This window comes from Carcharhinus amblyrhynchos, unplaced genomic scaffold, assembly GCF_965287045.1.
Source record: "Carcharhinus amblyrhynchos unplaced genomic scaffold, sCarAmb.v2.hapA scaffold_54, whole genome shotgun sequence".
Taxonomy (NCBI): Eukaryota; Metazoa; Chordata; class Chondrichthyes; order Carcharhiniformes; family Carcharhinidae; genus Carcharhinus; species Carcharhinus amblyrhynchos.
In genome coordinates, this window is record NW_027649795.1 from 1,198,599 (window position 1) to 1,221,874 (window position 23,276).

Here is a 23,276-nt window from a genome sequence, read left to right on the forward strand (position 1 = left end):
ACTAAAACCCACTACCTTTCCAGGGACCATATCCCTCTATTCCCATCCTATCCGTGTATTTGTCCAGAAACCCCTTAAAAGTCACTATCGTATCCGCTTCCACTACCTCCCCCGGCAATGAGTTCCAGGCACCCACCACCGTTTGTGTAAAAAAACTTGCCTCATACATCTTCTTTAAACCTTGCCCCTCGCACCTTAAACCTGTGGCCCCTAGTAATTGACTCGTGCACCCTGGGAAAAAGCTTCTGACTATCCATTCTGTCCATGCCTCTCATAATCTTGTAGACTTCTATCAGGTCGCCCCTGCCCTCAACCTCCGTCATTCCAGTGAGAACAAACCAAGTTTCTCCAACCTCTCCTCATAGCTAACACCCTGCATATCAGGCAACATCCTGGTAAATCTTTTCTGTGCCCTCTCCAAAGCCTCCACGTCTTTCTGGTAGTGTGGCGACCAGAATTGAACGCTATATTCCAAGTGCGAAACCCGCTTCTCCATTCACCTGATGAAGGAGCAGTGCTCCGAAAGCTCGTGATACCAAATAAACCTGTTGGACTTTAACCTGGTCTTGTGAGACTTCTTACCCTAGCCCAACACCAGCAACTCCACATCACAACATAAAACACTCTCAGTACCATACAGAATTGCATGTTGCATTTATCTGCAAATAATTTTTAAAGTTTGCACCAAAGCACATTTCAAATATCATCAGAGCAAGATCCTGGTTGAAAATAAACACAAAGTGTAATCGTGGTCCTTGATGCGGAAGAGATTTCCGTGAGACATTCAGAACAGCTCGTTTTACAGTTAACAGGAAAAGGCAATGTTTTCATTACTCACACTTTGCAGGCAGACAGTATCCACTGGTCATTTTCGCATCTCCAGTGTTGCACCCTCCCAGCGTACTGCACTCCTTCTGCAGCAGGGGTCCAGCCGCTGCGTGAATAGCCCCATCCACTGTGAAAAATACAAAAAAAAGCTACTCAAACACTGCACCATTTCTCGTGTCTTTGGGATGGTCACCACCACAAGGATGTGATCCGACAGTCAACCTTACAATGAAATTTGCTCAAAAGGGACCATCCCCTTCAAACCTCTATTCCTGGCCTCGGGTCACTATCTGTGCGGAGTTGTGTTTTCTCCCTGCACAGTGTCTGCGTGGGTTTCCTCCAGTTTCCTCCCACACACCAAAGATGTGCAGGGAAGGTGGACTGGCCATGCTGAATTGCCCCTTAGTGTCCAAAGATTCGCAGATTAGGTGGATTGGCCATGCTAAATTAACCTTTAGTGTCCCAAAGATGTGTAGGTTAAGTGGATTGACCAAGCCAAATTGTGCGGAGGGTGTGGAGAGTCTGCAGAAGGATCTAGATAGGCTGGGCGAATGGGCCAGGAAATGGCAAATGGAATTTAATGTTGGCAAGTGTGAGGTGGTCCACTTTGGTAGGAAAAATGGTAGGAAGGACTATTACTTACGAGGCGAAAAACTGCAGCAGGCGACGGTGCAGAGGGACCTCGGGGTCCTTGTGCATGAGTCGCAAAAACCCAGCTTGCAGGTGCAGCAGGTGGTCAGGAAGGCGAATGGGATGCTGGCCTTCATCGCGAGGGGGATTGAATATAAAAGTAGGGAGGTCTTGCTGCAGCTGTATAGGGCATTGGTGAGGCCGCAACTGGAGTACTGTGTGCATTTTTGGGCGCCGCACCTGCGCAAAGATATTGGGGAGGGAGTGCAGAGGAGGTTTACTAGGCTGATACCGGAGTTGAGGGGGTTGAGCTATGAGGAGAGGCTGAATAAACTGGGCTTGTACTCGTTAGAGTTTAGAAGAATGAGAGGAGATCTCATTGAGACGTATAAGATGATGAATGGGATGGATAGGATAGAGGTGGAAAGACTCTTCCCGCTCAAAAAAGACAATAGGACTAGGGGGCACAGCCTCAAGATAAAAGGGGGGCGGTTTAGAACGGAGTTGAGGAGGAACTTCTTCGCTCAAAGGGTGGTGAATCTCTGGAATTCTCTGCCCGTTGAAGTGGTGGAGGCTGCCTCGCTAAATATTTTTAAGACGCGGGTTGATGGGTTTTTGATAGGAGAGGGGATTAAGGGTTATGGGGAGAGGGCGGGAAAGTGGAACTGAGCCGCGACAGATCAGCCATGATCTTATTGAATGGCGGGGCAGGCTCGAAGGGCTGGATGGCCTACTCCTGCTCCTATTTCTTATGTTCTTATGTTCTTATGTCCCAAAGATCTGCAGGTTAACGGGTTTGGCCATGCTAAATTGCCCCTTAGTGTCCAAAGATGCGCAGGTTAGATGGATTGACAATGCTAGATTGCCCCTTAGTGTCCAAAGATGTGCAGGTTAGGTGGATTGACAATGCTAGATTGCCTCTTAGTGTCCAAAGATGTGTGGGTTAGATGGATTGGCCATGCTAAATTGCTCCTTAGTGTGAGGGGGACTAGCTAGGGTAAATGCATGGGGCTATGGGGATAGGTGGGATTGTGGTCAGTACAGGTTTGAAGGGCTGAATGGCCTCCTTCTGCACTGTAGGGATTCTGTGATTCCTTTGTCCTGGCCAACAAAGTTCACTCACACATCATCATCATCCAAAACTAAAGGCTTATTTCACTTTGTATTTCTTGATTTCTGCCTGGGCCCAACTTTTCCTCGTGAATGCCTGCGTTTGATGTAACTTCATTGTATGTGATACTCTTCGGGGGGGGGGGGGGGGGGGGGGGGGGGGTGGAGGTGGTCTCTGAAGACATGTGAACGCACTGTAGCAATGCGAGTGCTGACTGCAAGAGCTGCTGTCATAATGACAGAAATTTTATCCAAGTCAGTTTTCTTTCAGCGAAAGGCACAGACAGACACCTATACATCTCCTTTAATGACCTCCGGCCAACCCAGTGTTATTTACAGCCAACAAGGTACTTTTTGAAGGGTAATCGCTGTTGCAATGTAGCAGACACTACAGCCAGTACAGGATTTGCTAGACAAGCAAGCTGGACTGGGATTATGTTGTTGTCTGAGCGATAATGCCTTACTCCTGCTCCTACTCTCTACGTTTCTATAAATACCAGTCAGGATGCCAGCCGGGACTGCCCCAATGTGGGGTATTTAGTGCACATCCCCACTGGATGGAAGGAGTTTGCTTTCACTGTCTCATCTGAAAGATGGCAGCCGGAATTTGACCGGGGTGGGCGCAGATCGCAGAGCGGAATTCCCCGTTGGCCTCGGGCAAAGCCTTGCACGTCGTAAAATACCAGCCGGTGTCTCTGAAAGTCCAACACTCCACACAGTGTGACACTGCTTGTTTCAGCTTGGATTTTGATTTATTATTGTCACACGTATTAACATACAGTGAAAAATATTGTTTCTTGAAGCTATACAGAAAAAAAGTACCGTTCATAGAGAAGGAAAGGAGAGAGTACAGAATGTAGTGTTACAGTCACAGCTAGGGTGCAGAGAAAGATCAACTCAATACATTTGATTCGATTTATTATTGTCACTTGTATTAGCTACAGTGAAAAATATTGTTTCTTGCATGCAGGCACAGCATACCATTCATAGAGAAGGAGAGGGTACAGAATATAGTATTACAGTCATAGATAGGGTGTAGAGAAAGATCAGCTTCATACATTTGATTTGATTTGATTCATTATTGTCACATGTATTGGGATACAGTGAAAAGTATTGTTTCTGGTGTGCTGTACAGACATAGTATACCGTTCATAGAGAAGGAAAGGAGAGGGTGCAGAATGTAGTGTTACAGTCATAGCTAGGATGTAGAGAAAGATCAACTTAATGCGAGGTAGGTCCATTCAAAAGTCTGACAGCAGCAGGGAAGAAGCTGTTCTTGAATCAGTTGGTACGTGACCTCAGACTTTTGCATCTTTTTCCTGAAGGAAGAAGGTGGAAGAGAGAAGGGGCAGCACGGTAGCACAGTGGTTAGCACTGCTACTTCACAGCTCCAGGAACCTGGGTTCGATTCCTGGCTTGAGTCACTGTCTGTGTGGAGTTTGCACATTGTCCTCATGTCTGCGTGGGTTTCCTCCAGGTGCTCCGGTTTCCTCCCACACTCCAAAGGTGTGTGGGTTAGGTTGATTGGCCGTGCTAAAAATTGCCCCTTAGTGTTCTGAGATGCAGAATGTAGTGTTACAGTCACAGCTAGGGTAAAGAGAAGGATACGCTTAATATATTTGATTTGATTTATTACTATCACATGTATTGGGATACAGTGAAAAGTATTGTTTGTTGCGTGCTTTACAGACAAGCACAGCATTCATAGAGAAGGAAAAGAGAGAGTGCAGAATGTAGTGTTACAGTCACAGCGAGGGTGATCAGCTGAATATATGGTAGGACAATTCAAAAGTCTGACAGCAGCAGGGAAGAAGCTTTTCTTGAGTCAGTTGGTACGTGACCTCAGACTTTTGTATCTTTTTCCTGACAGAAGAAGGTGGAAGAGAGAATGTCCGGGGTGTGTGGGGTCTTTGATTATGCTGGCTGCTTTTCCCGAGGCAGCGGGAAGTGTAGACAGAGTCAGTGGATGAGAGGCTGGTTTGTGTGATGGACTGGGCTTTGTTCACGACCCTTTGCAGTTTCTTGCGGTCTTGGTCAGAGCAGGAGCTATATCAAGCTGTGATACAACGAGAAAGAATGCTTTCTATGGGGCATCTGTAAAAGTTGGTGAGAGTTGTAGCTGACATGCCAAATTTCCATAATCTTTGGACACTAAGGGGCAATTTAGCATGGTCAATCCCCCTAACCTGCACATCTTTGGACACTCAGGGACAATTTATCATGGCCAATCCACCTAACCCACATGTCTTTCGGACTGTGGGAGGAAACTGGAGCGCCCGGATGAAACCCACACGGACGGTGGGAGAACGTGCAGACTCCACACAGACAGTGACCCAGGAATTGAACCCAGATCCCTGGTGCTATGAGGCAGCAGTGCTAACCCATTGTGCCACCGTGCCGCAGTAAGCCTACTTGTGACACTCATAAATAAAAACTTTAAAACTCAATTTCAAAGAAAGTGTGAGCGCTCCAGCAACCTCTGCACAAATCCAGGGAGATAAAACAAACCGCTTTCAAAGATGATGTACGGGGACGGCCAACAACTCTGGCAAATCCTGCTCTTCCCAAATCTATTTTGTTGGTTGAGAATTTCAATATTAATGTTGTGACACTCATTTGAGAAAGTTAATGATTCCGACAGTTCCAAAAGAAACTCAATTATCAGCAGCAGATGCGGTTCTAAACCTAGAGGGTTAACAATATTGCCTCTACCGAGGTTAATTTATCTCTCTCGCGCTGTCAGACTCCTTCAAGGTAACTCCTCTGGGTTCATTACACTGCATGGGTAAGAATGAGAAAAATAGAATATAATTCCAACAAAGGAGAAGGTGATAACTCTTAAGTTGGATATCAAAGATAACGTCAGCGATGCCACAGCACTGCCAGTGCCTGACAGGGCTCGATGCTGCATCTCATGTTTTCTGCCTCATTAGCAGTTTAGCGCGCTGGTGTAATTAAGATAATGATAGAAAGGGGTTTAATTGTCCCTCTTTGCTGACCTGCCAGTAATGAGATACTCTGGAGTATAAACAGACTCTCCGAAAGGACCCTTCCCTTCTGTCAGTTTAGTGGAAGCGGTGTCGAGTTCCAAGAACTGACGATTAAGCATAACTGGTTGACATCTGGAGCAGTGCTGAGGAGCCCTTGCAGCTCCTGGCTGCTCCTAAAATTCTCCAGCACGAATGAGTCTTGTCGTTTTACAAGCGCTCTTTCGCATTAGTCAGAGTTTCGGCTTTTTTGTTTTAATTGACCAAAATTATCAAGCAGCAGCACAGCGCTTTAGACTGACTACCTCACAGTGCTAAGGAGCCGGGTTCAATTCCTGGCTTGGGTCACTGTCTGTGTGGACTCTGCGTGTTCTCCCCGTGTCTGTGTGGGTTTCCTCCGGGTGCTCCAGTTTCCTCTTATATTCCAAAGATGAATGGGTTAGGTGGATTGGCCGTGCTAAATTGTCCCTTAGTGTCCAAAGATGTGCAGGATAGGTGGATTGGCTGTAATAAATTCCCCCTTCACGCCCAAAGATGGGCAGGTTAGGTGGATTGGCCATGCTAAGTTGTCCCTTGGTGTCCAAAGACGTGCAGGTTAGGTGGATTGGCCATGCTAAGTTGTCCCTTGGTGTCCAAAGACGTGCAGGTTAGGCGGATTGGCCATGCTAAGTTGTCCCTTGGTGTCCAAAGATGTGCAGGTTAGATGGATTGGCCATGCTAAGTTGTCCCTTGGTGTCCAAAGATGTGCAGGTTAGGTGGATTGGCTGTAATAAATTCCCCCTTCACGTCCAAAGATGTGCAGGTTAGGTGGATTGACCATGTTAAATTGCCCCTGAGTGTCAGGTGGATCAGCAGTGTGGGTTTACAGGAATAGGGTCTGGGTGGGATGTGGCCAGTGCAAACTCGATGGGCCAAATGGCCTCCTTGTGCACTGTGTGGATTCTGTGATTCTGCGGTTGGCTTCTTCTCTGAGTTACTGACGGTTTTCTGGCAGGTTTAGGAGTGTTAAATGGATAGAGATAATCATTAATGCTTACGGCCTCAGGTTTCCTGCACTAACACTGCATCAGGATTATTCTCCCAAACTGCAGCCTCTTTAAAGGCCTGGTGCCAATCTCACAGTCAGGCAAACTTTGCACCACTCGGCTGGAGGCACTGAGAGTAAAGGTTATAAAAGGTACAAAAAAAATAAAGAAAATTACAGCACAGGAACAGGCCCTTTGGCCCCTCCAAGCCTGCATCGACCATGCTGCCCAACTGAACTGAAACCCACTACCCTTCTGGGGACCATATCCCTCTATTCCCATCCTATTCATGTATTTGTCAAGACACCCCTTTAAACTCACTATCGTACTTACTTCCACTACCTTCCCCGGCAACGAGTTCCAGACACCCACCACTCTCTGTGTAAAAAACTTGCTTCGTACATCTCCTTTAAACCTTGCCCCTCGCACCCTAAACCTGTGCCCCCCTAGTAATTGACTCTTCCACCCTGGGAAAAAGCTTCTGACTATCCACTCTGTCCATGCCCGTCATAATCTTGTAGACTTCTACCAGGTCACCCCTCAATCTCCGTCGTTCCAGTGAGAACAAACCAAGTTTCACCAACCTCTCCTCATAGCTAATGCCCTCCATACCAGGCAACATCCTGGTAAATCTTTTCTGTACCCTCTCCAAAGCCTCCACATCCTTCTGGTAGTGTGGCAACCAGAATTGAACACAACATTCCAAGTGCAGCCTAACTAAGATTCTATAAAGGTATAACACAACGTGCCAGTTTTTAAACTCAATGCCCTGGCTGATGAAGGCAAGCATGCCATATGCCTTCTTGACTACCTTCTCCAACTGCCTTAAGAGATCTGCCATTTACAGTATATTTCTTATCTGTATTGGACCTTCCAAAGTGCATTACCTCACATTTGTTCGGATTAAACTCCATCTGCCGTCTCTCCACCCGAGTCTCCAACCGATCTATATCCTGCAGTATCCTCTGATGGTCCTCATCGTTACCTGCAAAATCCACCAACCTTTGTGTTGTCCGCAAAGGTGGTTGTTCACTACATGCGGATACCCGCTCGCCAGTGTTTAAGGACTATTGTGAAGGCTACTGAGTCTACTGCGGAGCTATGTCAACTGTTGTTTGAGACTTACGGCCACCAGGAAAACAATCCTGTTCTTATTAGTTAATCCTCGAGTCCATTCAGTGTCCACATCTGTCAACTGCAAATGTTCCAGTTCTTAAAAGGGATGGTATGGTGCACGTTTAGAATCCCTACAGTGCAGAAAGAGGTCATTCGGCCCATCGAGTCTGTACTGACAACAATCCCACCCAATCCCTATACCAGTAACCCACACATTTACCCTGCTAATCCCCCTGACACTAGGGGCAATTCAGCACGGCCAATCCACCTAACCTGTACATCTTTGGACTGTGGGAGGAAACCCACGCAGACATGGGGGAGAATGTGCAGACTCTGCATAGACAGTGATCCAAGCTGGGAATCGAACCTGGGCCCTTGGCGCTGTGAGGCAGCAGTGCTAACCACTGTTTCACCGTGCTGCCAATCTGGATAGTCAGAGTTAGACAAGGAAGGTCCAGCCATCGTATTGGCTCTAAAATTACTTTACAGTACCTTTAGGGTTCACTATACATACCGAGCACAATTCACTGATGGTCGGTCTTTTGGGTGAATTCTCCTGTGGCCTCAGTGAGAATACAGCACTTTGCTCACACATTGTCAGCTTACCCCAGTACAACACTAAGTGCAAGGCACGGGAGGACAATGCAAACCCAGAGTCATCCTCCTTTACCAGACATGCCAACCAACATTATTTCCTTCAGAGATAACTTTCTTGCTCAAGTGACTTTCACAGTGTCTGTTTAGAATCTTCCTGAATCTCCATGGGTTTCCTTCCATTCTCCTAAGGTGTGCGGAATAGGGAGATTGGCCATGCTAAATTGCCCCTTAGTGTCCAAAGATGTGTGGGTAGGTGGATTGGCCATGCTAAATTGTTCTTTGGTGTCTCAAAATGTATAGGTTAGATGAATTAGCAGGTTAAATATGTGGGGTTATGAGGATAGAGTCTGGGTAGGAGAGGGGATAGGGTCGGAGAGTTGGTACAGATTCGATGGGCCGATTGACCTTCTCCTGCACTATATGGATTGAAGTGCATGTACTGATCTCTTGAGTGAGAAGAAGCGTGCGCGAGTGACGTTATTGGCTTTTGTCTTATCATGACGGACCTGTGTAATTTGCTGCCTCTGGTTTGGAATCCGGGCTGTGATATTGTTAACAAATAAAGAGGATAAAATATCACAACGTGTTTGACTATCTTTGAGTGGCCTAGTTACCACAGAGATGAAGAAGATCGTTCATCAGTGAACACACCTGGTCACAAAATGGTGCCAGGAAAACTGTCATAATAAGGCAGTAACCATCATCTAATGAGATGTACCAGGCAACCTTTAGTAGAAATCCGAGTATCCATGGCTGGAAGCCATGTGGTACGATTTATTTCCCACAAGTGGTCTGACCTGCATCTTGTGAGCGATGGAGTTATGCGTATGAATGACAGTCGGTGCCAAGAGTACAATGCAAATTGCTGCCGGAAGCTCATCCTGCCTGCCATAATATTTTACAGCATAGGCCAGCAACAAAAATTAAACCCATCAGAGTTTGCTGTAAATTTCATAGAATATAGAACATTACAACGCAGTACAGGCCCTTCGGCCCTCGATGTTGCGCCAACCAGTGGGACCAATCTAATGACCCTCTAACCTAAACTATTCCAATGTTATCCATATGCCTATCCACTGACCATTTTAACCCCCTTAAAGTTGTTGAGTCCACAACTGCTGCAGGCAGGGCATTCCACGACCTTACTACCCTCTGAGTAAAGAGCTTACCTGTGACATCCATCCTATAATTACCACCCCTTAATTTAAAGCTATGTCCCCTTGTGTTAGCCATCACCATCTGAGGTAAAAGGCTCTCATTGTCCACCCTATCCAATCCTCTGATCATCTTGTATGCCTCAATTAGGTCACCTCGTAACCTTCTTCTCTCTAATGAAAATAACCTCAAGTCCCTCAGCCTTTCCTCATAAGACCTTCCCACCATACCAGGCAACATCCTGGTAAACCTCCTCTGCACCCTTTCCAATGCCTCCACATCTTTCTTATAATGCAGCGACCAGAACTGTACGCAATACTCCAAGTGCAGCCGCACCAGAGTTTTGTACAGCTGTAACATGACCTCACGGCTCCGAAATTCAATCCCTCTACCAATAAAAGCTAACACATCGTACGCCTTCGTAACAACCTTATCAACTTGGGTGCCAACTTTCAGGGAGCTATGCACATGTACCCCGAGATCTCTCTGCTCGTCAACACTACTAACAGTCCTTCCATTAGCCCTGTATTCTGTATTCCTGTTACTCTTACCAAAGTGAATCACCTCACACTTTTCTGTATTAAACCCCATTTGCCACCTCTCGGCCCAGCTCTGCAGCTTATCTATGTCCCAAATTCAATTCGACACGGGAAGGCCCTCTCATTCCAACTTAGCACGGCCCATCATGGGTGAAACGGTGGCACAGTGGGGTAGCACTGCTGCCTCACAGTGCCAGGGACCTGGGTTCAATTCCTGGCTTGGGTCACTGTCTGTGCAGAGTTTGCACGTTCTCCCCGTGTCTGCATGGGTTTCGTCCAGGTGCTTCGGTTTCCTCCCACAGTCTGAAAGATGGTTACGGTGCATTGACCCGAACAGGCGCTGGAGTGTGGCGACTAGGGGAATTTCACAGTAACTTCATTGCAGTGTTAATGTAAGCTTACTTGTGACACTAATAAATAAACTTTACTTTTTACTTTGCTGTCCAGGTCTGCGAGAGTCACAGAGGTTTGCAGCATGGAAACAGGCCCTTTGGCCTAACTTGTCCACCGTGCCCACTTTTTAACCCCTAAGCTAGTCATAATTGCCTGCATTTGGCCCATATCCCTCTATACCCATCGTACCCATGTAACTGTCTAAATGCTTTTCAAACGACAAAACTGTACCCACCTCAGGTGCACGCTATAGATGGCACACTGCTGCCTCACAGTGCCAGGGACCCGGGTTCGATTCCCGGCCTTGGGTCACTGTCTGTGCAGAGTCTGCACGTTCTCCCCGTGTCTGCGTGGGTTTCCTCCAGGTGCTCCGGTTTCCTTGCACAGTCCAAAAATATGCAGATTATCTGTTGGTGATCTGTGTCCAGATCACAAAAACCTGTCCTGGTCCCTCCATGCTGACACTATAGTTAAGGAAGCCCACCAATCTTCTCAGAAGACTAAGGAAATTTGGCATGTCCGCTACGACTCTCACCAACTTTTACAGATGCACCATAGAAAGCATTCTTTCTGGTTGTATCACAGCTTGGTATGGGCTCCTGCTCTGCCCAAGACCACAAGGAACTACAAAAGGTCATGAACGTAGCTCAATCCATCACACAAACCAGCCTCCCATCCATTGACTCTGTCTACAATTCCCGTTGCTTTAGGAAAAGGAGCCAGCATAATTAAGGACCCCATGCACCTCGGACACTCTCTCTTCTGCCTTCTTCCGTCAGGAAAAAGATATAAAGGTCTGAGGTCACGTACCAACCGACTCAAGAACAGCTTCTTGAATGGACCTACCTCGCATTAAGTTGATCTTTCTCTACACCCGAGCTATGACTGTAACAATACATTCCGCACTCTCTCCTTTCCTTCTCTATGAATGGTATGCTTTGTCTGTATAGCAGGCAATAAACAATAGTTTTCACTGGATACTAATCATGTGCTAAATTGATCCTAGTACCGGGGGATTAGAGGGATAAATGTGCAGGATTACGGGAATAGTCCTGGGTGGGATTGCGGTCACTACAGACTCGATGGGCCAAATGGCCTCCCAATGTAGTGTAGGGATTCTATGATTCTCTACTACTGCTTCTGGCACCTTGTTTCAGAGAGTCACCACCCTCTGTGAGAAAATTGCCCCTCTGGACCCTTTTGTATCTCTCCCTTCTCAACTTAAACCTATGCTCTCTAGTTTTAGACTCCCCTACCTTTGGGAAAAGATATTGACTATCTAGCTGATCTGTGCCCCTCATTATTTTATAGACCTCTATAAGATCACCCCTCAGCCTCCTATACTCCAGAGAAAAAAGTCCCAGTCTATCCAGCCTCTCCTTATAACTCAATCCATCAAGTCCTGGTAGCATCCTAGTAAATCTGCTCCACACTCTTTCTAGTTTAGTTTAACGATATCCTATTGACATGGAGGTGGTGCCTATCTTTTCCCATGTAAAGCATGCTGCCTGCTCACACTTCCACTGGATAGCACATTAGCCAGCATTGTCCTAAGTGGCAAAGGACAGTTTCCGTCTGCGATATGATCGTAGATTTATTTCCACAGTGGAATAAAGTTGCAGGTGGCAGACAGTGAGAGAAAGAGAGTGAGAAGGAGTGAGAGAAAAGTGAGGGAGAGAGAGAATCATAAAATCCCTACAGTACAGAAGGAGGCCATTCAGCCCATTGAGTCTGCACCAACCACAATCCCACCCATGCCCTATTCCCATAACCCCACACATTTACCCTGTTAATCCCCCCTGACACTAGGGGCAATTTAGCACGGCCAATCCACCTAACCTGCACATCTTTGGACACTAAGGGGCAATTTAGCACGGCCAATCCATCTAACCCGCACATCTTTGGACACTAAGGGGCAATTTAGCTTGGTCAATCCACCTAACCCGCACATCTTTGGACTGTGGGAGGAAACCGGAGCACCCAGAGGAAACCCAAGCAGACAAGGGAGGAGAATGTACAGACTCCACACAGACAGTGACACAAGGCCAGGAATCGAACCCGGGTCTCTGGCACTGTGAAGCAGCAGTGCTAACGACTGTGCCACTGAGACACAGGGAGAGAGAGAGAACGCGCAACTGAGAAGGAGAGACAGAAAGAGAGTGAGGGAGAGACAGAGAGAGAGAGAGTCACAGAGAGAGAGAGAGAGAGGGAGAGCGAGAAAGAGTCAGAGGGAGAGAGTCAGAGACTGAGAGTGAGTGACAGAGAGACGGAGAGAGAGAAACAGAGAGAGAGAGAGACGGACAGACAGAGAGATATAGAGAGCGCAACAGAGAGACAGGGAGAGAGAGAGGGAGAGAGAGAGAAAGAGAAAGACAGTGAGAGAGATATAGAGCGGGAGAGAGAGAGGGAGAGACCGAGAGAGAGAGGGAGAGACCGAGAGAGAGAGGGAGAGACAGCCAGAGAAATAGAGAGACATAGATAGGGAGAATCAGAGAGGGAGAGAAGGAGAAAGAGAGAGAAAGAGAGGGAGAGACAGATAGAAAGAGAGACAGGGAGTCAGAGAGATAGAGAGAGAAACAGACAGAGAGGGAGAAAAGGACAGACAGAAAGAGACAGACAGAGAGAGAGAGAGCTACAGGGAGAGAGAGCAGCCTCGGTAAGAGAGATGATGCTGAGTGAAAGCAATTTTCCATGGCAAGGGACTGAGCCTGAATCCTTCTCTCCCTATTATAAATCATTTGTTAATTAAGAGATAACGTTCGTGTTCAGAGGAGTGCATGAGGCAATAAAAGGCTCATAAGGCTGGATAGCTGCCAGATCCATAGGCCTCTGCATTTCAGGAGTGCACAGTGCTTTTATTTGACACCATATTCACTGGGAACAAGGACAGGACATCTGATTTGCAACATGCAGCAGTAGAATTAACAATCCCAATGTTCTGAAGGACAGCACAAGCCTGCGGTTAAATTAGTCTTAACCAAGTTCCAACCACCAAGATAGATGGAGTTGTGGATAGTATAGAAGGTTGTCAAAAGATACAGTGGGATATCGATCGGCTGCGGATATGGACAGAGAAAGGGCAGATGGAGTTTAATCCGGGCAGGTATGAAGTGTTGTACTTTGGGAGATCGAATGTTAAGGGTTACGGTTAAGGACTTTGAACAGCACTGATGTTGTTTATTTACTAATTATTTTCTTTATTAGTCACGAATGAGGCTTACATTCACACTGCGATGAAGTTACTGTGAAAATCCCCTAGTTGCCACACTCAGGCACCTGTTCGGGTACACTGAGGGAGAATTTAGCACCTAACCAGCACATCTTTGGACACTAAGGGGCAATTTAGCACAGCCAATCCACCTAACCCAACATCTTTCAGACTGTGGGAGGAAACTGGAGCACTCAGAAGAAACCCATGCAGATATGAGGAGAACGTGCAAACCCCACACAGTGACCCAAGCTAGGAATTGAACTCTGGTCCCTGGCAATGTAAGGCAGCAGAGAGTGAGAGAGAGAGATAGAGAGATATAGAGCGGGAGAGAGAGAGAGAGGGAAAGACAGAGAGAGAGAGAGGGAGAGGGAGGGAGAGAGAGGGAGAGGGAGGGAGGGAGAGGGAGGCACAGGGAGGGAGGGAGAGGGAGGCACAGGGAGGGAGGGAGAGGGAGGCACAGGGAGGCACAGGGAGGGAGAGGGAGAGACAGAGACAGGGAGGGAGAGGGAGAGGGAGAGACAGGGAGGGAGAGGGAGAGGGAGAGGGAGAGACAGGGAGGGAGAGGGAGAGGGAGAGAGGGAGAGGGAGAGGGAGAGAGGGAGAGGGAGAGGGAGAGACAGAGAGAGAGACAGAGAGGGAGAGAGAGAGAGACAGAGAGACAGAGAGGGAGAGACAGAGAGGGAGAGACAGAGAGGGAGAGAGAGAGAGACAGAGAGGGAGAGGGAGAGTCGGAGAGGGAGAGAGGGAGAGGGAGAGAGGGAGAGGGAGAGACAGAGAGGGAGGGACAGAGAGGGAGAGACAGAGAGGGAGAGGAAGAGACAGAGCGAGAGCTCTATGCCACTATGCCGCCCTATACATGCCCTACAATGTACAGAAGGATCTTAGGGTTCAAGTCCATAGCGCCCTAAAAGTGGCCACCCAAGTAGACAGGGTGGTAAAGAAGGCATAGTAAAGACCACACAAGTAGACAGGGTAGCTTGCCTTTACTGGTCAGGGCATTAAGCACATGATGCCATGCTGCAGTTTTATAAAACTTTGGTTAGGCTGCACTTATAGAGAATTGCGTTCAATTCTGGTCGCCATGTTACAGGAAGGATGTGGAGGCTTTGGAGAGGGTACAGAAGAGGTTTACCAGGATGCTGCCTGGATTAGAGGGTGTGAGCTATAAGGAGAGACTGGAGAAACTAGGGTTGTTTACTCTGGTGCGGCTGAGGCTGAGGGGAGAGCGGATAGAAGTCTGTAACATGATGAGAGGCAGAGATAGAGTGGAACACTTTTTCCCAGAGTAGAAATGTCCAATACTAGGGGGCAAGGGTTTAAGAGGGAAAGTTCAAAGGAGATGTGAGGGGTCAGTTTTTTTTACACAGAGAGTGGTAGGTGTCTGGTACACGCTGCCAGGGGTGCAGGCAGATACGATTGGGGCGTGAAAGGGAATTTTAGATAAGCACAAGAATATGGAAGGAATAGAAGGATAGGGAACAAGGGCAGGGAGCAGGGATTAGTTTAATTTGACATCAGGTAGGGCACAACATTGTGGGCCGAAGACCCTGTGTCACTGAATCCTACAGTGCAGAAGGAGGTCATCTGGCCCGTTGAGTCTGCACCTACTACAATCCCACCTAGGCCCTATTCCCACAACCCAACAAATCCTCCTGACATCCAGGGTCAATTTAGCACGGCCAATCAACCTAACCTGCACATCTTTGAACTGTGGGAGGAAACGGAGCACCTGGAGAAAACCCACACAGACACGGGGAGAACATGCAGACTCCACACAGTCAGCAACCCAAGCCAGGAATTGAACCCGGGACCCTGGCACTGTGAGGCAGCAGTGCTAACCGCTGTGCCACCGTGCTGCTCCCCGAGTAAGCTTACATTAACACTGCAATGAAGTTATTGTGAAAATCCCCTAGTCATCACAGTCTGGTGCCTGTTTGGGTTACATTGAGGGAGAATTTAGCACCTAACCAGCACATCTGTGGACACCAAGGGACAATTTAGCATGACCAATCCACCTACAGCACATCTTTTGGACTGTGGGAGGAAACCGGAAAACCCAGAGGAAACCCACACAGGCACAGGGAGAACATGCAAACTCCGCATAGACAGTGATCCAAGCCAGGAATCAAACCCAGGTCCCTGGTGCTGAGAGGCAGCAGTGCTAACCGACTGTGCCACCCTGCTGCCCCAATAATTAACAATTTTAAAAAGGTGAGTTACAAAGAGTAAATCCACTGTACATGGAGAACAGCTGGAAATAAGTCAACCACAATGACAGCAGTATGAATGAAATTCAGAACAGTATTTCTACTGCTCTCGATGTAGCCACCGATTCTTGATGTAAAGGTTCTGGACATTTGGCATGTATTTTTTTGTGTCCCTTGACGCACATCTTTTCCTTTTAGGGGAGAGGATTCCTGGGCCAATTATCAACCTGACAAACTATGTCATGACCAATTCTTCCAGGTCCAACATAATCCTGGCATGGGACCTGAACCCACAGCATCTCACCCAGACGTATGGGTTATTTCCACAAGACTACCAAAGTCAGTTGCAATGTAGAAACATTGATAGGAGCAGGAGAAGGCCATTCGGCCCTTCCAGCCTGCTCCGCCATTCATCACCATCATGGCTGATGGTCCAACTCAATAGCCTAATCCTGCTTTCTCCCCATAACCTTTGATCCAGTTCGCCCCAAGTTCTATATCCAGCCGCCTCTTGAATACATTCAATGTTTTGGCATCAACTACTTCCTGTGGGAATGAATTCCACAGGCTCACCGGGTGAAGAAATGTCTCTTCACCTCCATCCTAAATGGTCTACCCCGAGTCATAGAATCCCTACAGTGCAGAAGAAGGCCATTCGGCCCATCGAATCTTTGGACTGTGGGAGAAATCTTTGGACAGATCACTGAAAGTGGCAAAGCTGTGATTTGACTTGATTCCTCATTGTTTTCAGAGAAGCAGTTGGAGTAGAGATTCAGTGCAGCGAGCTTGTAGGTAAGAGGGATTTTTACCTTCCTTTTTTCAGAGGTTTTTTTTCCCTGAACTAGGAGTGTAAAACCAGAAGTCGGCCCCAGTGACACATGGAAAGGTTTTTTTTTCCCCTTTTTTTAAAAGGTACTCACCTTAGAAGGTTTGATCTCATTGTTTCCAGAGGTGCAGTTAGAGTGGAGTTTCAGTGCAGAGAGCTTGTTGGTAAGAGGGATTTTTACCTTACTTTTTTCAGAGGTTTTTTTTTCTAAACTGAGAGTGTAAGACCAAAGAAGGCCCCAATGACACCTGGGAAGGGTTTTTTTCCCCCCAATAAATTTGAACAGAAAGGAAACTCGAGACGCTAGATTTCTAGAGTCTCTCCCCCCCCTCCCTCCTCTAACCTTAAAAAAAAAGGCTTGGAGTGAGAGTAGGTAAGCTTTCTTCTTTTTTCACTTACTCCTCTAATCTAATGGGGTGAGGAAATATCAGGCAAGATCTTTCTTTCTTTATGTCAAGAGGGAATGGCAGTGAAAGCAGTGCAATGTTCCTCCTACAGGATGTTTGAGATGAGGGATGCTGTTAGCGTCCCTGCTGATTTCACCTGTGGGAAGTGCACCCATCTCGAGCTCCTCAAAAACCGTGTTAGGGAACCGAAAATTCCAGTGGCGGGTGGGATGGGAGAATTCCGACCCAAGTCTTCAGGACATGTTCCAGGGTGGACATTTTAAAAATCCACATCAATCACCAGATTGGACCAAACATCTGTCAGTCTGCAATATCTATCCAGGTGAAAGTACATAGAGCAGGATGGGCTTTCATCTCCATAATTCAAAGGATTTCAGAAGACAAACGGCTAATGCTGTCAACACTGTTATCGAGGCAATCGTTGTCAAAAAAGAAAGGGATTGCCAGAAGTACGACAGCTGGTATTTAAATATTGGCCTGATAAATCAGCCTTTAGTTCCATTACATTTCACAAATACAGTCTAGCAATTTATCCAGCATTAATCTTACATCCCCAGTTTAAATAGATTATTAACCCCTTAAGGCCTGCAATTTTCGGAGAGCTAAATTGTTCATTATTGAAAGCAAGGGAAGGACTCAAATCTGTCAGGTTTGAAATGTGGATTGCAGAAAAAAAAACTGAGTTCTCCTCAATTACTCAGCTTTACTTGCCTGACTTTTGATATGGGCTGGATTCCCAGGCAACGTCTGACCAGATGCGATGCATATGGAGTGAGGAAAATGAGTTCCAAGGCTGCAATTCACTAGCGCGCGCGCGCACACGCATGCACCTTGTATCAAGTTGAGCTTTCTCCACATCCTAGCTATGACTGTAACATCTTATGTCTACAACAAGCTGCCAGAGGTAGCACTAGAGGCAGGTACCATTTTGTCTTTTAAGTAGCGTTTAGATATTACATGGGTAAGATGGGTATAGAGGGATATGGGCCAAATGTGGGCAATTGGGACTAGCTTAGGGGTTTAAAAAAAAAGGCAGCATGGACAAGTTAGACCAAAGGGCCTGCTTCCATGCTGTAAACTTCCATGGATCTAACACTACATTCTGCCATGATGTGGAGATGCCAGTGTTGGATTGGGGCGGGCATAGTAAGAAATCTCTCAACGCCAGGTTAAAGTCCAGTACAAAGCAGCCCACTTCATTAGCACCTCTATCCACCACATGAACTATACAGTCCCTCCAACACCGATGCACAATTGTAACAGCGTGTAACGTCTACAAGATGCACAACGACAACTCACTAAGGCTTCACATCCCACTCCCTCTACCACCCTTAAGGATCATAGAATAGAATCACAGAATCCCTACAGTGCAGAAGGAGGCCATTTGGCCCATTGAGTCTGCATCAACCACAAACCCATCGCGTCTGCATCAACCACAAACCCATCCATGCCCTATTCCTGTACCCCCTGTAGCCTAATGGTTAGCACTGCTGCCTCACAGTGCCAGGGACCCGAGTTCGATTTCCAGCTTGGGTCACTGTCTGTGTGGAGTTTGCATTTTCTCCCCATGTCTGGTTTTCTCCCACAATCTGAAAGGTGCATTGACCCGAACAGGTGCCAGAGTGTGGCGACTAGGGGGATTTTCACAGTAACTTCATTGCAGTGTTAATGTAAGCCTTCCTTGTGACTAATAAATAAATTTTAATTTTATAAGGAGAGGCTGGAGAGACTAGGACTTTTTTCTCTGGAGCATAGGAGGGGGAGGGGTGATCTTATAGAGCTCTATAAAATAATGAGGGGCACAGATCAGCTAGATAGTCAATATCTCTTCCCGAAGGTAGGGGAGCCTAAAACTAGAGGGCATAGATTTAAGGTGAGAGGAGAGAGATACAAAAGGGTCCAGAGGGGCAACTTTTTCACAGAGGGTGGTGAGTGTCTAGACCTTTAATTTCCATGAACTAAGGGGCAATTTAGCACGGCCAATCCACTTAACCAGCACATCTTTCGGACTGTGGGAGGAAACCAGACAAAACCCACGCAGACACAGGGAGGACACGCGAACTCCACACAGACAGTGACCCAAACGGGAATCGAACCCAGGTCCCTGGCAGTCTGAGGCAGCAGTGCTAACCACTGTGCTGATCACCTTACTTCTCCTTTTCTAACAGCACCCTGGGTGTACATACATCATGTGGACTGCAGCGGGTTCAAGAAGGTGACTCACCGCCGCCTTCTCAAGGGCAATTAGGCCTGAGGAATTAATGCTGGGCCCAGCCAGGAATGCCCACATCCCACATTGAAGAAATTGGAACACAAACAGTTCTCATAGCTCGAATGTTCTGTTGCCAATCTGAAACTCAGGGTGCTAACAGGTCAGAGGTTCTGAATATCATATCGCTGTCAGAACATCACAACAAAGAACAAAAGAAAATTACAGCACAGGAACAGGCCCCTCCAAGCTTGCACCAACCATGTTGCCTGACTGAACTAAAACCCCCTACCCTTTCAGGGACCATATCCCTCTATTCTCATCCTATTCATGTATTTGTCCAGGCACCCCTTAAAAGTCACTATCGTATTTGCTCACCTCCTCCAGGCACCCACCACCCTCTGTAAACCTGCCTCGTACATCTCCTTTAAACCTTGCCCCTCGCACCTTAAACCTGTGCCCCCTAGTAATTGACTCTTCAACCCTGGGGAAAAAGCTTCTGACTATACACTCTGTCCATGCCTCTCATAATCTTGTAGACTTCTGTCACGTCTCCCCTCAACCTAGTTCCAGTGAGAACAAACAAAGTTTCTCCAACCTCTCCTCATAGCTAATGCCCTCCATAACAGGCAACATCCTGGTAAATTTTTTCTGTACCCTCTCCAAAGCCTCCACATCCTTCTGGTAGTGTGGCGACCAGAGTTGAACACTATATTCCAAGTGCAGCCTAAAAATTAAAAGTTTACTTATTAGTCATAAGTAGGGCTTACATTAACACTGCAATGAAGTTACTGTGAAATTTCCCCTAAACCTAACTAAGGTTCTATAAAGCTGCAACATGACTTGCCAATTTTTAAACTCAATGCCCCAGCCGATGAAGGCAAGCATGCCGTATGCCTTCTTGACTACCTTCTCCACCTACGTTGCCACTTTAGTGACCTGTGTATCTGTACACCCAGATCCCTCTGCCTGTCAATATTCTGAAGGATTCTATCATTTACTGTATATTTCCAATCTGTATTACACCCTCCAAATTGCATCACCTCACATTGTAGAACTTTCTACATTGAAGCCATGTTCCACAAGTCAGAGTCCAATTGCCAACCAATCTGCATTCTCCTCCCATGCGGTACAAGTTGGTGCTCCCATTACAACTTGTAGCCTTGTGAATCTGTCCTGATGAGTACAAGATGAAAAGCTTTGACAGTATGTCTTTTTTTTCAGTAATACTCAAGCTCTGCACTACCAAATGACAATTCTCCACACACGCCTTACAAGCAGACAGCCTTGTCCATAGACTGTGCACATCAGCAATTCAGTGGCAAACTCTGCTGGTTTTGAAAAAACCGTCAGCAACATGTCTACAATCTCACATTCCCACATAGAAGAAACGGAGACTGACACTGTCTACACTTCCAACTTTTACAGATGCACCATAGAAAGCATTCTATCTGGTTGTATCACAGCTTGGTATGGGCTCCTGCTCTGCCCAAGACTGCAAGAAACTACAAAAGGTCGTGAATGTAGCCCAATCCATCACCCAAACCAGCCTCCCATCCATTGACTCTGTCTACACTTCCCACTGCCTCGGGAAAAGCAGCCAGCATAATTAAGAACCCCACGCACCCCGTACATTCTCTCTTCCACCTTCTTCCATTGGGGAAAAAAATACAAAAGTCTGATGTCACGTACCGGCCGACTCAAGAACAGCTTCTTCCCTGCTGCCACCAGACTTTTGAATGGACCTACCTTGCATTAAGTTGATCTTTCTCTACACCCTAGCTATGACTGTAACACGACATTCTGCACCCTCTCCTTTCCTTCTCCGTGAACGGTATGTTTTGTCTGTATTGCATGCAAGAAACATGTGTCCATTGACTCTGTCTACATTTCCCGCTGCCTCGGCAAAGCAATCAGCATAATCAAGGACGCCACGCACCCCGGACATTCTCCCTTCCACCTTCTTCCGTCGGGAAAAAGATACAAAAGTCTGTGGTCACGTACCAACCAACTCAAGAACAGCTTCTTCCCTGCTGCTGTCAGACTTTTGAATGGACCTACCTCGCATTAAGTTGATCTTTCTCTGTACCCTAGCTGTGACTGTAACACGACATTCTGCACCCTCTCCTTTCCTTCTCTATGAATGGTATGCTTTGTCTGCAGAGCGCGCAAGAAACAATACTTTTCACTGAATGTTAATACATTATGTGACAATAATAAATCAAATTGAATATCAACAATTTCCCGAGATGCACGTCCAAGCCCTCCATCCGTAGTGGACATTGAGAATCTCAGTCTTCGTACAGTGTAATACCCAAATAAATTGCCATGTCTGGTGTTAATATTTGGAAGGATAAAATCAGTTTCTGAGCTCTGTCCTTGTATGACATGTCTTATACAACACCATCATATAATACTAATGCAATTGACTTCAAACTGGCTCTGAGAAATCAGAGGTAATTACAGACACTGGGTTGCATCTTTATAATCCTTCTTCAACAATTTGACTCAACCTGACTTTAAAAAGAAAACACACATTTTCTTGAAGGTTCCATCAGTTCAGCACTTGAACATAAATGTCACGATATTTTGGTGTCATAAATTGGAACAAATGCACTGTGTTCAGAAAATGATGTTGGGTTTACTTGGCTTGTGTGGGGAAAAGTTTAGAGGAGACGTGCGAGGCAAGTTTTTTTTACAGAGGGTGGCTGGAAGGTGCTGCCTGGGCAGGTAGTAGTAAGAGCAGGTACAATAGCGGCATTTAAGGGTCATCTAGATGGGCCAGCACAGTGGTTAGCACTGCTGCCTCACAGCACCAGGGATCCGGGTTCAATTCCCGGCTTGGGTCCCAGTCTGTGTGGAGTCTGCACATTCTCCCTGTGTCTGCGTGGGATTCCTCCGGGTGCTCCGGTTTCCTCCCATAGTCCAAAGACGTGCAGGTTAGGTTGACTGGCCATGCTAAATTGCCCCTTAGTATCAGGGGGACTAGAGCATAAGATACCGGAGCAGATTTAGGCCACTCGGTCCATCGGGTCTGTTCCGCCACTCAATCATGGCTGATATTTTTCTCATCCCCATTCTCCTGCCTTTTCCCCATAACCCCTGATCCCCTTATTAATCAAGGACCTATCTATCTCTGTCTTAAAGACACTCAATGACCTGGCCCTCCACAGCCTTCTGTGGCAAAGAGTTCCACAGATTTACCACTCTCTGGCTGAAGAAATTCCTCCTCATCTCTGTTTTAAAGGATCGTCCCTTGAGCCTGAGGTTGTGCAGGGGTTACATGAATAGGGCCTGAGTGGGATTGTTGTCAGTGCAGACTCGGACCGAATGGCCTCCTTCTGCACTGTAGAATTCTGGGAGTCTAGATGACTACATGAATAGGATGGGAATGGAAAGATACAAACTCTGTTTTTACGGATGGACCAGAGGAAGTATCCTTACTGGTTTTACCATAGGATCCTACAGTGCAGAAGGAGGCCATTCAGCCCATTGAGTCTGCATCAACCACAATCCCACCTAGGCCCTTTCGCCATAACTCCATGCATTTACCCTAGCTAGTCCCCCTGACGCTAAGGGACAATTTAGCATGCCCAATCCACCTAACCTACACATCTTTGGACACTAAGGAACAATTCAGCATGGCCAATCTACCTAAACTGCATATTTTTGGACACTAAGGGGCAATGTAGTATGGCCAATTCACCTAACCTGCATATCGTGTGGGAGGAAACCACAGCACCCAGAGGAAACCCACGCAGACACGGGGGAGAACGTGCAAACTCCACACAGACAGTGACCCAAGCCGGGGATCGAACCCGGGTCCCTGGTGCTGTGTTTTAGTGTAGGCAGGGCATCATGATCAGCGCAGGTCGAAGGGCCTGTTCGTGTGCCGTACTGTAATTTGCACTTGCTGTGAAGTGCTTTGGGATATCCCAAGATGGGGGAAGGGCTCGGAACAGTGCAAGTTCTGCGTGGGTTTCCTCTGGGTGCTCTGGTTTCCTCCCACACAATATGCGGATTAGGTGAATTGGCC

General features: G+C 47.0%; 1 protein-coding gene across 1 annotated transcript in view; it reads right to left on the reverse strand.

Moving 5' to 3' along the window:
• LOC145337639 (ADP-ribose glycohydrolase MACROD1-like) overlaps window positions 1-23,276 on the reverse strand; it is a 792,171-nt gene that overhangs the window by 285,350 nt on the left and 483,545 nt on the right. Inside the window, exon 5 of the mRNA XM_080182454.1 lies at window positions 839-955. Within this exon, the coding sequence (XP_080038580.1) occupies window positions 839-955 (117 nt within the window). The remainder of the gene's footprint in view (window positions 1-838; window positions 956-23,276) is intronic.